At 39.0% G+C, this 14,235-nt stretch overlaps 3 protein-coding genes across 4 annotated transcripts; 2 read left to right on the forward strand and 1 right to left on the reverse strand.

Moving 5' to 3' along the window:
* Nucleotides 1-21: 21 nt before the first annotated feature.
* Nucleotides 22-6,540, forward strand: LOC144204677 (solute carrier family 35 member F5-like). Its single transcript, XM_077728787.1, has 15 exons — nt 22-215; nt 501-645; nt 1,067-1,216; nt 1,321-1,383; nt 2,104-2,188; nt 2,271-2,464; nt 2,696-2,777; nt 2,848-2,935; nt 3,358-3,422; nt 3,502-3,606; nt 3,681-3,840; nt 3,916-4,006; nt 4,156-4,310; nt 4,617-4,709; nt 5,437-6,540. Exons 1-14 carry the CDS (start codon nt 88-90, stop codon nt 4,696-4,698), a joined length of 1,593 nt encoding a protein of 530 aa, XP_077584913.1. The 5' UTR covers nt 22-87; the 3' UTR covers nt 4,699-4,709; nt 5,437-6,540.
* A 644-nt stretch (nt 6,541-7,184) lies between these two features.
* Nucleotides 7,185-13,694, forward strand: gpr39 (G protein-coupled receptor 39). Of its 2 annotated transcripts, XM_077728800.1 has the most exons (3): nt 7,185-8,633; nt 9,883-10,209; nt 13,573-13,694. In XM_077728800.1, exons 1-3 carry the CDS (start codon nt 7,847-7,849, stop codon nt 13,677-13,679), a joined length of 1,221 nt encoding a protein of 406 aa, XP_077584926.1. In that variant the 5' UTR covers nt 7,185-7,846; the 3' UTR covers nt 13,680-13,694. The 2 variants fall into 2 exon arrangements, with proteins under 2 accessions (XP_077584926.1, XP_077584925.1); XM_077728799.1 differs by lacking the exon at nt 13,573-13,694 and having other exon boundaries at nt 9,883-11,547.
* Nucleotides 10,673-13,826, reverse strand: LOC144204689 (ly6/PLAUR domain-containing protein 1-like). Its single transcript, XM_077728801.1, has 3 exons — nt 13,559-13,826; nt 12,805-12,936; nt 10,673-11,191 (listed from the first exon to the last, which is right to left on the reverse strand). Exons 1-3 carry the CDS (start codon nt 13,608-13,610, stop codon nt 10,941-10,943), a joined length of 435 nt encoding a protein of 144 aa, XP_077584927.1. The 5' UTR covers nt 13,611-13,826; the 3' UTR covers nt 10,673-10,940.
* Nucleotides 13,827-14,235: the final 409 nt, after the last annotated feature.

A 14,235-nucleotide genomic window follows, 5' to 3' on the forward strand; every position in this document is an offset into this window, starting at 1 on the left:
AAGCTCCTCCCGGAAGCCTTCTTGTGCAGCTGTTGGTTAGCGGACAAACTCATAAAAAAATGGCGGCGATAATCACCCCAGGAAGGAATGCAAAAACCTCAAAACATAAGTTTTAACCAAGCAAGCGGAGGAGCACATAAATTTCCAAAATATTTTTGGGTGAAACCTTTTTTGGCTTTCCAATTGTGTCTAAAAAGGAAAAGGCGTCGTCGATCGTGAGTGACATTAGATTTAAGCTTTTTTCCCCTTGCATATATAATAGCAGCTATCAACAGCTGTATGTTTAACCGTCGACTCTCTTTTCCTTATTTACAACATGTCTACTCTGCTGATCTGCTGTCAGATGATGTTTTTCATGCAATAATTGCACGGATCTGTTGTTTTCTGTCAATGACACGATTTGCAGTGAACTCAAAAGCCAAATTGGGGGGGGGGAAATGTCGTATCTGTCATGCTTTTTTCTCATACTGATCCATTTTTTTTTTATGTTGTCTACATAGTGTGGCGATGGAGTGTATGTTTATCATGAACCGGGTGGGCTCACCGGGTACCTCGGTTGCAGCCCAGCGAAGGCGGATGGCCCTGGGGGTGATCATACTCTTACTTGTGGACGTCATCTGGGTGGCCTCTTCTGAGCTCACATCAGTAAGCAGCACCTTGCCTACGGAAGCCTGATTTCAAAATAAAGAGGAAACAATAAATCATCATGCAATCCATTACATTTGACACTTACTTATTTGTTATAACAAAGTCATTAAAAGTGATTCAATTATTTATGTTATCTAGGTTTTAATAGGTGAAAATGTTCTCTATTGATTAGCATTTGTTATTTTATTTTTTTAAGTGAATATTTTCCAATAACTAGAGCCATTGCCAAGGAGACTGAATTTTTACCCATTTTAATTATTATTATTTTTAAGTGAATATTTTCCAATAACCAGAGTCATGGCCAAGTGGACTGAAATTTTACCCATTTTAATTTTGACAAAAATATCAAATTTACACAAACTTGTCGCAATTTATTTGGAAATTTATGAACCTGTTTTAATTCCATTTCCCATTCCAGTATATTTTCAGGAGACAGGAATACAACAAGCCCTTTTTTAGCACCTTTACCAAAACATCCATGTTTGTGCTCTACCTGCTGGGCTTTCTGTTGTGGCGGCCATGGAGGCAACAGTGTACCGGTTCGCTTAAACGCCGACACCCTTCGCGCGTAAGTACTCTGAACTTCCAGGGAAATCCGAATAAATTTCAAAATGACGTAAACGTGCCCTGATATGCCCGAAAACTACATATTTTTTCATTGTCTGTCCACAGTTCAGCGACGCGGAAGCCTACTTTGCACCCTGCGCCAGCGACACGGCTATGAACAACTGCTTGGTAATTATCCCATTAAATTCAGTTTGTCTTCGTCCACGTTTTCCATTCTGCGACTCACGTGAACCATTTAAATAGCGGCGTTTCCAGGTTCACTGGAATGAGAATGTGGAATGTGTCTCCTTTTTTTAGGGCTACATTGTTTGCTATGTGGAAAAAAATAGGTCATCCTGATCTGATTTTTCTCTCTTTCAATGTCTTGTAATTGGAGAAAAAAAATTGGAACCTATTGGAAATGAAGGATGCAGACTTACCGTATTTTCCGGACTATAAGGCGCACTTAAAAGTCTGAAATTTTCTACAAAATAGACGCGCCTTATAATCAAAAATTAAAATGTGTCATTCATTGAGGGTGCGCTTTATAGTCGAGGAAATACGGTATTAGCTCAAACATGTAATTCCTTTAAAAAAATCCTTTCTATTCTCTTACCTTTCAATTAAATGATCCAAAAATGTGACTGGTTGTATGAAAATGTCATCAATCATTGGGGAAAAAATGGAACCTACAAAAAAATGGAGAAAGCAGACTTATTAGCTCAAAAATGCCATCGCTTAAACATTTTAATTAATTTCTATTCTCTTACCTCTAAATTAAATGCTCCAAAAAATTTGACTGATAATACGAAAATGTCATCAATCAGGTCACTCGCGCTGTCCATTTTTATCACATTTCATGCTATAAAATGTCCCATTTTAACCCATCATGTCTCTTTTACCACACAGAGTGAACCACTATATGTCCCAGTCAAATTTCAGGAGGTACCCAGCGACCTCTCCAACTGTTTAATGGACGCAGACTGCCATTCCCGTGAGTGTACATCTCGGTATTTTCCATCCTCCCACTCGTGGATTCCAATCCACCCCCCTATTTTCCCAACATTTGTGTTTAGCAGCTTCCAAAAAGCATCGAGTACGTTTTAGCAACATCATGGAGGTTCGGCAACTGCCCTCCACGCAAGCCTTGGAGGCCAAACTGTCTCGCATGTCTTACCCGGCCGCCAAAGACCACGAGGCCATGTTACGTACGGTGGGGAAACTAACCATCACCGACGTGGCCAAAATCAGCTTCTTCTTCTGTTTTGTGGTAAGCCCCTCATTTTTAACAACATATTCCTTAATTTACAAAATATTCCATTACATAGCTCCTCCCCCACTGCAAAATTTTCTACAAAAAAATGCAACATATCAACAAAGGCTGGCTCTAGAGGTGAATGTGTTGTTCCACCAAATAGCAATTAGCAAATGTGTCATCATATAAATAAATCTGATTATTAATATGTGCCATCCCTTATTAACAAAGACTTTTTTTGAGCAGTGGTTCCTGGCCAACCTGTCCTATCAGGAAGCACTTTCCGACACACAAGTGGCCATTGTCAACATTTTGTCATCCACGTCAGGTGACTCACCAGTTAGCCAAGATTGCTGTTTTTTTTTGGCGCACTTGCTTAAATTGTCTTTTCCGAACAGGCCTGTTCACCCTCATCTTGGCGGCTATTTTCCCCAGCAACAGCAGCGACCGCTTCACCTTGTCCAAGTTGTTAGCAGTGGCTTTGAGGTAAGTTGTGTCAAAAACTGAAAAACCAAAAAAAAAAAAATACATTTAAAAATTACTTTCACCCATAGGTGTCAATTATGTATATATTAATCATAATTTTTGCCCTGGTTTTAGTTTTGTGTGTATGTATAATTCCAGAAAGAATGAAAGGGTTATCCTATTTTATTTTGTAATAGAGACGCCATTACATTTTGGGATAAAAGGGCCAAATTGAAAATGTTTTTGTCTTCAAGATAACCCAAAAATGAAGAAAGGGCTTTTTAGGATATGTTAAATATGTTCAAATAAAAGGTTAGATAATATTTTGGAGTCCTCAAGTCAAGCTGACCAAATTCTTTAAAATAATGACGTCATTTTTATGAATGACTACAATTACTACAATGAATAAAAACAGAAATGCACGTATGGCTTACCAATTACAGTATGGGAGGAGTTGCCCTGGTCAGCCTCTCCGCCATGGACCGGCCAGACGAGAAAGCCACCATCGGTAAGCGCCAAGATCCGAAATAGCGGAACAAGAAGACGTAGAAACCTCTCCAACGTCCTCCTCTTCGTCATTTGTCCAGGTTCCTTGTGGTCACTGGCCGGTGCCATTTTATACGCCATCTACATTGTGATGATCAAAAGAAGGGTGGATCGGGAGGATAAGCTGGACATTCCCATGTTCTTCGGTAAGGTCCTCGTCATTCAAAGGCGACCCATTCGAGTCTAGGTCTGAGACTTTTGTTTTTTTTGTGTTTTTCAGGGTTTGTAGGTCTCTTCAACCTTCTTCTGCTATGGCCAGGCTTCCTCCTTCTTCACTACACAGGATTCGAGGCCTTTGAGCTTCCAAGCCAGCTAGTGTGGACCTACATCCTCATCAATGGCCTCATTGGGACCGTTCTCTCCGAGTTCCTTTGGCTATGGTGGGGGAATGCGCCAATGCCAATACAAATATGGGCTTTTAGAATTTTGAACAAGACTTGAATTTGCCTTCTCAGGGGATGCTTCCTCACATCTTCACTGGTTGGGACCCTAGCCCTCAGCCTCACCATACCGCTATCCATTTTAGCTGATATTTTCTTACAGAAGGTCAGTTTTTGAGTCCCTTGGGGCAATTGGAATGGTTTTAAGGGAGCGTTGTGTGCTTTTAGGTTCAAGATATTTCTTGGTCCTCTTAGAAAAATGTACTAACAAATGATAAGGATGTGGACTTAGCTTGTTTTCTGGTTTTTGTTCAGGTACGCTTCTCCTGGCTGTTTTTCGCAGGGGCCATCCCAGTTTTCCTCTCCTTCTTTATTGCCACGCTGTTATGTCACTACAATAACTGGGACCCGGTCATGGTGGGCTTGAGGAGACTGTACGCCTTCGTTTTTAGAAGACATCGCATTCATAGGTGAGCTCACTTTTTAATCCTGACTACAATTTATCTCGGATTCCATTACAGTAATCCCTCAATTATCGCAAATTAACGATTTTTGTTTTATTTTAACCTTGGATGTGTTTGATAAGCCAAAACAGTCAGGAAAACTCATTTTTAAAATGAGATATTGCATGTTTGGTTCATATTTGTGATGAAATATTAATCATGGTAAGTAAAATGGACTCTGAACTAAATGTTCAAGCCAAATTTAATTTGGGCGTGGCCAAAACTAGTCTTTAAATGGCATTATTTATGACTAATCACGCTTCTCCTCCCTAGGATCCCTGAGGACAACGAACTATGCGAAAGCTTGATCCCTTTGCACACTGTCTCCCTCAACCAAGGAAGTTTGTGCTCGTGATTTACCGTCAAGTAAGTTTTCATCTCTCTCACTTCCCAACTAGTGTGCAAACATCCTCCTCCCACATCACTAAATATTTCCAAAAGCTATCCATCTCACCATTGCGAACAGCAAAACATCTTCTTGACTCACCACCACCACTCATCCAAAGCCGTGTGTTTGTTCAAACAGAAAACTCTGATAAGATACGTACCTGGTCATTGCGCAAATATTTCCAGTCTGGAAAAATGTGGAGTTCTTTGGGGTCCCTTTTTCCTTAACATTGGCTGAAATGTGGATAAAGATGAAACAAAAATTAGAAGGAAAGACAAAGTTTAATATCTAAGTACTGTTTAATATCTAAGTACTGTTTAATATCGAAGTACTGTTTAATATCCAAGTACTGTTTAATATCCAAGTATACTGTTTAATATCTAAGTATACTGTTTCATATCTAAGTATACTGTTTAATATCTAAGTATACTGTTTAATATCTAAGTACTGTTTAATATCTCAGCACTGTTTAATATCTAAGTATATTTGACCAGCGACCAAAAATCCGGCGACCAAACGTCCGGTCACGAAATAAACTAGCCTGTTAGCTATTTTTTAAATTTATTTTTTTAGTAATTTCATTTTTTTTCACCAAACACACATTCCACAAATTAGAAACAAACTCCTATAGCTCCAATCAAGACAAATGTATAGACATAAGCTCCGCCTTCTGCATATTTTAAAGATTTTGTGTTGTTTTTCTAGGTGGCCCACATTTGGTAGTAGACAGAGACAATGATCCAATCATCCATTCATCCATTCATCCAGCCAATCAGTGCCTATCTACCATTTGAATGCTCACCTTTTCCCCTAAAAAACGTTTAAAAAAGAGAGGTACTACTCAAGATACCGGACATGGCAGATGGTTATTATCGTCGGGATAGGACAAAGAGGTACGATGAAATTCCACCCGCAAAAATCACCACAAGTCTTCGTGCATTGGGACAAATTTTTGCACTTTTTCACTTTTTGCCTTTTCTTTTTATGGCCTTTTTTTTCTCCGGGAGATTACTGACAAAAACACTTTGGAAATATTGTCATGGACTTGACCTTTTTTATTATTTAAAATGGCGGGTTACTTGGTGGTCACGTGGACTCATTTTTGGGTTAAAAAATGGCGCTCTTTAATGTGAAATTTTACCTTTTTAGTTCATTACATTTATTTTAAGACACTTTTTGGGTCATTTATCGGAGTCAAATTGACATGGAGTCATTTAAATCACTTTTTCTGATAATGGTGTTAATATTATCTCATAATTGACTTAATAATTTCAACTTTTTGGAGGGTTTAACGTGAACTGCTTCCACATTATAAGCTACCAAGCCTGTTTTTGTTGTATTTTTTGACCACTACACTTTATATTTTCTGTGTCACTGTAATTTATAACTTCTACTTTTGAGCCAAATCATTTTTTTGTGTGTTTATGTCCGATTCCCAATAAGGAGATGAAAAAAAAAACATGGTGGAGTGTCCGTCTTTAACTGGAGCAACGAAAAAGTCGCCAGTTTTCGGTAAATGAACAGATTCAGCACTTTAAAAACAAAAAATGTCCGTTCTTCTATTCCACGTAAATATGGTGTCGTGTTGCTTGATTTGTATGATAAAACTAAGGAAATACTTTATGAATTCTTATTGAAATGTTTGTTTGTTTGCTTTTTTTCTGTCTCAGGTACTGTCTTGATTGTTTGGAAAATAGCGCGTGGCTTTTAAATGTCAATCACTTCTTTTTCTATTGGATTTCTTTTTTTTTTCATTGTAAGGATTCTATTTCCTGCCTTCGATACGCTATTAAAGAAATATCTTTTTAATTTTGGGCTTCTCTCATTCATTTTTCTAATGGTTTTAATATAGCTTGAAAAATTAATGAAAATCAAACATATTCAAATATATAACTTACCTCAAATAGAACCCAACATTTGTCATACTGCATTTTCCATTTAGTGTATCCACTCAAGGGTTTCAGGGGGTGCTGGAGCCTATCTCAGGTCCACTAAAGTCTGTAAGCAGGGCAAAAGAAGACAAAGAAGTGAGTTAAATAAGAAAAGATAAGATTTTTTACCATGAAATGATCTATTTTGAATATTATCTTGAATATGAACCAAAATTTGAGTTGTTAACGCTATAAAAAGTCCTCAATTTAGGGGCTCAATTCAAATCCTTTCAATTAGGGATCTGGTATTTGAGACCATTGGATTTTGACTTGTTCACCCCCAAAAAAGTGAACTTTGAGTGAACTTCAAGTCTGAATATTTCTTGGTTTCAGCGCACGTATATGGACGACATCAGTCCATATCAGTGGTTAAGCCAAACCCATTAGTGCTAATGATAAGAAAGTAAAGCTAACCTCTGTCATGCTGTTTAATGTTTAACCGTCCTGCCTTGGTGGGAGGGACCAAAACACTCATCCCAAGTTCAGCCCTATGTTTAAACCTTTCATTTTCATAGACTGAAGTCAGAATACTCGACTTTGGAGAGTAACACCATAAGAAGTCATTTTTTTCCTTCTGAGGACTTCTAAGGCAGTTTTTCCAGTATTTTAGGGTCAAAACTTTGGAGTCCTGGTCTCAATCACGGTAACTGCACCCAGGAGTTGATAAGCTGCAATCAGTATGAGCAAAATCCAATCCAGCCTCGGAAATAAGATAGCGCTTGAAAAAGCCTGGACACAACCGGAACTCAATGGCGACTTCAAGATCTTTTTGTCCTTATTTCTTTGCTGAGTTGGAGTTGGAGCTTTTTCTTCTGTATGAGATATTTGGGTGATATATTGGGTGAGTTGGAACCCACCTTGGGGTTGTCTACGGTCAAAACGGGACATCCAAGTACCTGTTTTCTTCAAAAAATGACCCATATAGACTTTTTTTTAAATGTTGAAACTGGGAACACACTGGACTGACTTAAAAAACTCAATTGAATGGAAATTGAAACCAAAATTGAGTCAAAAATCCTTAAAATGTGGTTGGTTTTGGACCAAAACCATTCTCAAATGACGTCCTAAGAATTCCATCTAAATTCCAACTCAACAGGATTTAATCTTGAACCAAACAAGGCCATTTTGCAACCCTTTGGGTCTTTGCTTCAAGCCCATCAAAGACACCAAAGACACGCCACCCAATGGAGACAGAAGAAGAAATTCCTGAGGAGAAGGATTGGAGTCAGTTGGAATCCAATTATGGCGTAAAAATCTTCCTGACCATCTTGTATACCCTCATCCTGGTCATTGGCATTGTAGGTAACTCGGCCACCATCCGAGCCACGCGAGTCCTCCTGCGAAACGGCTACCTTCAACGGAACGTGACGGACCATGTGGTGAGCCTGGCTTGCTCAGACCTCCTGGTTCTACTGGTGGGGTTGCCTGTGGAGCTCTATAGCGCCATCTGGTTTCCCTTCACCTCAGCGTCTGGCGGGGATGGCGCTTGCAAGCTTTATAACTTTGTTTTGGAGGCGTGTAGCTACGCTACCATCCTCAATGTAGCCACGTTGAGCTTCGAGCGCTACGTAGCTATATGCCATCCCTTCCGATTCCGGACCCTGAGCGGTCGCCGCACCTCGGGATTGGTCGCCCTGGCCTGGCTGGTGTCGGTGTTAGTGGCGCTGCCCCTGCTGGTGGCCACCGGGACACAGGGTCACGTCCCGGTCTCGGCCCAGGAACCGGTCCAGAACTTGACTTTTTGTACTAACCTGAGGGAACGTTGGCAGATGTATCGGGTTAGTATCTTTGTGGCCTTTGTGGTCTATCTGCTGGTTTTGGGGGGAGTGGCCTTCATGTGTCGGGCCATGATCCTGGTCCTGAGGAAGTCCGCGGGGGTGTCGGATGGAGACTGTGGGACAAGTGGCATAGCGGTCAGGCATCAAAGTAATAAGGTGAAGATGGCCAGGAAGCAGACTATCATTTTCTTGGGTAAGATTTTGCATTGAATTATGTTCTTTATAGGGTTTGGATCTGGGGTTTGGCTATTTAGAGATGTGGTTGGTGGTAGTACAAACCTGGTGTAAAAAGTAAGATTCAAAAATTTGAAAAACTAATGAGTTTGAAACAAAAGTACTGTATTTTCACGACTATAAGGCGCACCTAAAAGTCTGAAATTTTCTACAAAATAGACACGCCTATGTTTAAATATAACATGAGTTTTGCAGTAAAATGATGAGGATGCCAAAGTAGAAGCGACAAATAGTCACAAAATGTCTCTTTTTATAACAATTCTAAATGCACGTCTGTATGCTAATTCAATTCCACCATAGAAAAATAAGACCTATTAATTGAACTAATCACAATGATCCTACCAACCAAATTGCTTCTTAACGTGCTTTGATTAGAAATGTCACTTTTGCAACCTGAATGACAATCAATGAAAAAAACAACACGATTAATATTCCTCCCAAATACCCAGAGAAAAACAACAAAAAAGTCATTATTCTAACTTTACCTCCTACAAACGTCCGCTAGACAATTTAATACCTTTTTATTTTGACTCTGGAAACTCAACAGCCAGCTTCCTATCAACAAATAAATAAAGGAACCTTGACAATATCATGAGGTCATTTCAGTTGGCTGAGATTCATTAATACGCAATCTTTTCGCAATCACAGTCCATTTCAAATTCAAACTCCTCAATAAATTATTTATTTGGGCTATGCGCTGTGGAGTAATTCAGAAAATAAATGACGCCAGCATTGAGACCCTTCAAAATCCCTCAGTTAGATTTTTTTTTTAAAAGTATTCTCCATTTTCTGGGGCTCTTTTGCCATTAAAATGGTTCTTATAATAGAAAATTGATGTTTTTTTTAGTTTTAATTCACCTGTGCAAGTTACCGTATTTTCACGACTATAAGGCGCACCCTCAATAAATGACACATTTTATTTTTTTTGCCTTATATAAAGCAAACTGGATTATAAGGCGCATGTATTTTGTAGAAAATTGGGATTGCAATGTTTAAATTATGTGCTAATACTACTATTAATACTACTACTACTACTAATAATAATAATACTAGTACTAATAAAGACAAAAATGAAAAAATAAAAAAATGTGTAATTTTGCAGATGACCCAAAAAGTGGGAAGAATACAAATACTCGATTTTTGTTTGTAACAATCAGCAGGGTTGTTCCCAACACCCTGACGTCTCAAAATGCCAATTTCCCTCCTAGGCCTCATCGTGGTCTCCCTGTTGGTGTGTTGGTTCCCCAACCAAATCCGCCGCCTGATGATGGCCGGCGCCCCAAAGTCCGCCTGGACCACGACCTACTTCCACATTTACATCACCCTCCACCCGGTGGCCGACGCCTTCTTCTACCTGAGCTCTGCCCTCAACCCCTTCCTATACAACGTGTCTTCTCGGCAATTTCGCCAGGTTTTCGTCCAAGCGCTTCGCTGCCGTTTGGCCGTGCGGCACGTCAACGAGCGAACCGTGACCGTCTCCGGCGCCCCGTCTGGCCGATCACTGCGACCCCTGCTCTTCAAATCTCTCCGGCGAAGTCGGGGTGACACCAAAACAGACCCCGCCCATTTCGAAGAACGTAAACATGGGAACGGAGACGCCACGTCAACATCTGCGTAAAATGCTTTATTCACTTAAAAAATGAATAAGTGATGAGATGAACATACACCATAATATCAGTGATTCTGTCCAATGAAAAATAGGCGTACTAACAACAACCCCCCCCCCTCAATACAGAAGTTATTATCTATAATATTGACATGCATAACAATTCAATGCTCATCCACAAGATGGCCGACCAATGCTTTTCTCATTCGCAATTTTTGCCACAATATTTACAAGCCTAGATGAGTTAATTTGAGATGATTGCAGTTAATATTATTAAAGTATTTTGGTATTTTTCAATTAGTAGTATGCCATTAGATTTCAATAAAAATAAGGAACCATCTTATACTGCATATCCATATTGACAAATATCATATTTTATAATCTCCACTGATTTTTCCAGGCCACATAGATAAATAAGACTTAACATGCAATAAAATAATTTAGTAGAGGCAAAAAATATAAGCCTATATACAGGATTAAGGCACTTTGTAGTAGTTTTACCCCTACCTATACCAGCACCTGGTCTCGAATTTAGCTCCTAAAATGTGTACTTTATAGGGTTGAAGTCTGGGAGCATGACAAAAAACTTCCAAATCTCACACTGGACACATTTTGCCATCTTGCCATTAACATTTTTAGTATATTTTTGACCATTAACTACTATTTTCCTTGACTTTGGCTGAGGAATGAAGAAAGCACCACCGAGAGGCCTAAAACCGACAAACACGGCATGGCTAGTCTAACAGAAGCCGAAGCTTGGGTCCGCTTTTTATGTCGTTGGCCGTTACAGAGCGGCGTGTTGCAGCAGGTGATGCAAACCGAGTTCATCTTGCCCGTGCAGAACTGTTGGTAGCCCGAAGAAGCGATAAGACAGGCTCCTGAGGACGCACAGGATTTGCGGTAGTGGATTCCTGAAAGGAGGATCCAAGATAGTCAAAGAGGATGGATAGATTTAAAGATGATGGGAAGACGTGATGACACAAATGCCAATGCAGACACAAGACAACAAAGAATGAAAATGAGTCCACTTTGAGCAATGTTCCCTCTATTTTTTGATTGTTCTGGGCAGAAAGACAAACTCCCTGAGTGCACTGAAAACCAGTGTGAGTGACATCATTGGTCGCTATGGGTATAACACTTGCCTTAAGCAGGTGCATGTCAATGTTTCCTCCAATTTTTCATGTAAAACATGCTGTAAAACATGAAAAACATAAGAATGGACAGAGGGAAAGGGGTATAAAAATAACAAATAAATACAAAAAAACAAGTTTGGATTTTATTTACTACGCGCCATATGATTGCTGCTGCGCAAAGAAGACAAGAATAGTGCACAATTGCGCACAGCTTAGAGGGAAAATTGACTTTGCAAGAAGCACAATTGCGCTACAACAGGCTGAAAGATGCTCACTAACAAGCAAGGATGAGTTCATGAACAATGAATGAAAAAAATGAAATTTCCAGATTTAAACCCTATCAAGCAAGCACTAAACAACAACAATGCATTGAAATGTAAAGCATGCCAGAATTGAACCCCATAGAGTCATTTTTTTTATCTGTTAAAGACAAAACAATGCAGAGTTCATCTTGGTTTAGATTTTCTTTTGCGTCATTCCACTAATGCAGTTGCTGGGAAAATGCCAATTTGTTTGTCACGCATGGTGACGCTTGATGGAAGTAAATTACGCTCACTCTTAAGCGCAAGTAAGAACATTTCTTGTCAAATTAGGAGCAGCGTTTGCTCTTTTAAATGACAGGCATGAAAAGAACGGGGGGCAGCGTCGGCTGAAATAGAAGCAAAGGGAAAAAAACAACTTGTTTTTGAGGACAAGGAGTCTTCATGATTGTACTTTTTTTCCCTTTCTGCTAGAAGAGAAATTAAATGACTCATCAAAATGACCCAGTGAGTTGAAATGAATGAGAAATGACGAATATTCATGTAAGAAAGACAGAAAGATGAAAATACTGACTGAGATGTCTTAACATATTGCTCTAAAATTCGTATAGATTTTTTGAGACGCTTAACCACGCCCACTATACATCCCAAAAACCTGATAGGCTAGAGTAGGGATGACGAATAAGTTAGACCAAAATAGCGCAAAATTTGAAACTGTCACAAGAAAAATCAGCCAAATCGTTTTTTAAATTGAATTACCGTATTTTCACAACTATAAGGCGCACTTGAAAGTCTGATATTTTCAACAAAATAGATGCGTCTTATAATCCAGTGTGCTTTATATATGGAAAAATTATTTAAATGTGCCATTCAGTATAATGCAGTGCACCTTATAGTCATGAAAATATTTGTTTTGATGAATTGGAGTGAGTTTTAAGAGCAAATAAAAATAAGAGAAGCATTAATTCAGGCAAGGAACCACAGTTGATAAGAAATATGAAGCAAAGAGCTGCATTAATTTAGGCTTGGAGCCGCACGGGGCTCGAGAGCAATGTGTTGGCAAATTCCATGTACCCCCTAACCTCCATGTATTGAAAAAAAAACAAAAATAAAAAAATGAAATGTACATACCATCTTCCTTGACCAGAACCTCATTCTGGCATGTGTCCTGCACATTAATGGTGCAGTTGACCACAAAATCTGGCGTGGTGCAGTCGTGGGTGATCTCCTCGCATTGGTAGCATTGAATTTGCAAAGCCAGTCCTATGCCATAAAAAAAATCAAATATACTTGGTCATCCAAATTGTTAAATTGTTTTTAACTAGGTCTACAATGTCTTCTGTGTCTGTCTTGCTACTGAAAACCAAGGAAATGTCCCAAATAAGGGATGATATAAAGTTCTTATCTTACCTTATTTTATCTATAAAAAAATGGCCACATTTATGAAATTTCAATAGGAATGCAAACAAAATTAGCCCACGATTCAGCTTAGTGCAGATCACGTGTTGATAGAAGAGGCATTTTTTGTTCACCGGTCAACTCAAACAGGGCAAAACTTAAAAAAAAAAAAAAATGTAAAATTAAAATCAAAAATAAAAAAAAATGTAAAATTTAAAATTTTTAAAAAATTGATAAGAAAAGCAACAAACCCTAAGAATCCATACCTGTAGCTGCCTATAGAGGTTCACTCGCCTAACTTTGGCGCAGGCAGACGCGGGCTCAATTCCCTCAAATTGGGTTTGCACACCTGACTGGCGACCAATCTAGGGCATCATCTGCCTTTCGCCCAAAAAAGTCAGCTGGATGAGTCTCCAGCAACCCCCTCGTAGCTTTCAAGGATGCACGTAATGGAAGATGAATGAATGAATGAATGATGAGTCCATACCTGACTTGAAGAAGAGAAAGTGGAACAAAGTAAGAAGAGTGAAGATAAACATGTTCCTTTCAAAGTGGAGAATTGCAAGCCGAGTAGTGGAGGAGGAGGCTCAGTGCAGGACATACTGTAGTATAGTCTGACACCTACCGGCACTCCCAACCTCTCTTCTTATGCTCAGCACACACACACATTTACACACACTCCCTATCTCTTCACTGATTGGACAACCAGCATCAAATAGCCTGCAACGCTTCATGAATACAATGACATTTGAATAGTTTGCATGCAAAAAAATGCATTTACGCACAATAAATCAGCTTTTTGTGAGCTAAAATTGACTCCAGCACCCCGAAATAAAAATCCTTACCGTTTCATAATGTGTTTCCACAGTAAAAAATGTAAAAATACCATTTGTAATGATTATTTGTGACAAAAAATGCACTAATGTTTCCACAAAAATGTGAAAAACATAGTTTTTGACAAAAAAATGCCCCAAAAAAGAACAAAAATCCAGTCCCAAGTACTGAAATAGTTCCTTTTTTTATTTTCCCCCTCCAACATAAAACAAATTAATATACAATTTCATAATCACTGCAAAGGAAACAGACACCAAAAACACCACCAAAAATATGTAATGGCTCAATATTTTTTTCCAATAGGAGTTACAATAAATGTGCAATAAACGG

Source organism: Stigmatopora nigra, chromosome 11 (genome assembly GCF_051989575.1).
Source record: "Stigmatopora nigra isolate UIUO_SnigA chromosome 11, RoL_Snig_1.1, whole genome shotgun sequence".
Classification (NCBI taxonomy): Eukaryota; Metazoa; Chordata; class Actinopteri; order Syngnathiformes; family Syngnathidae; genus Stigmatopora; species Stigmatopora nigra.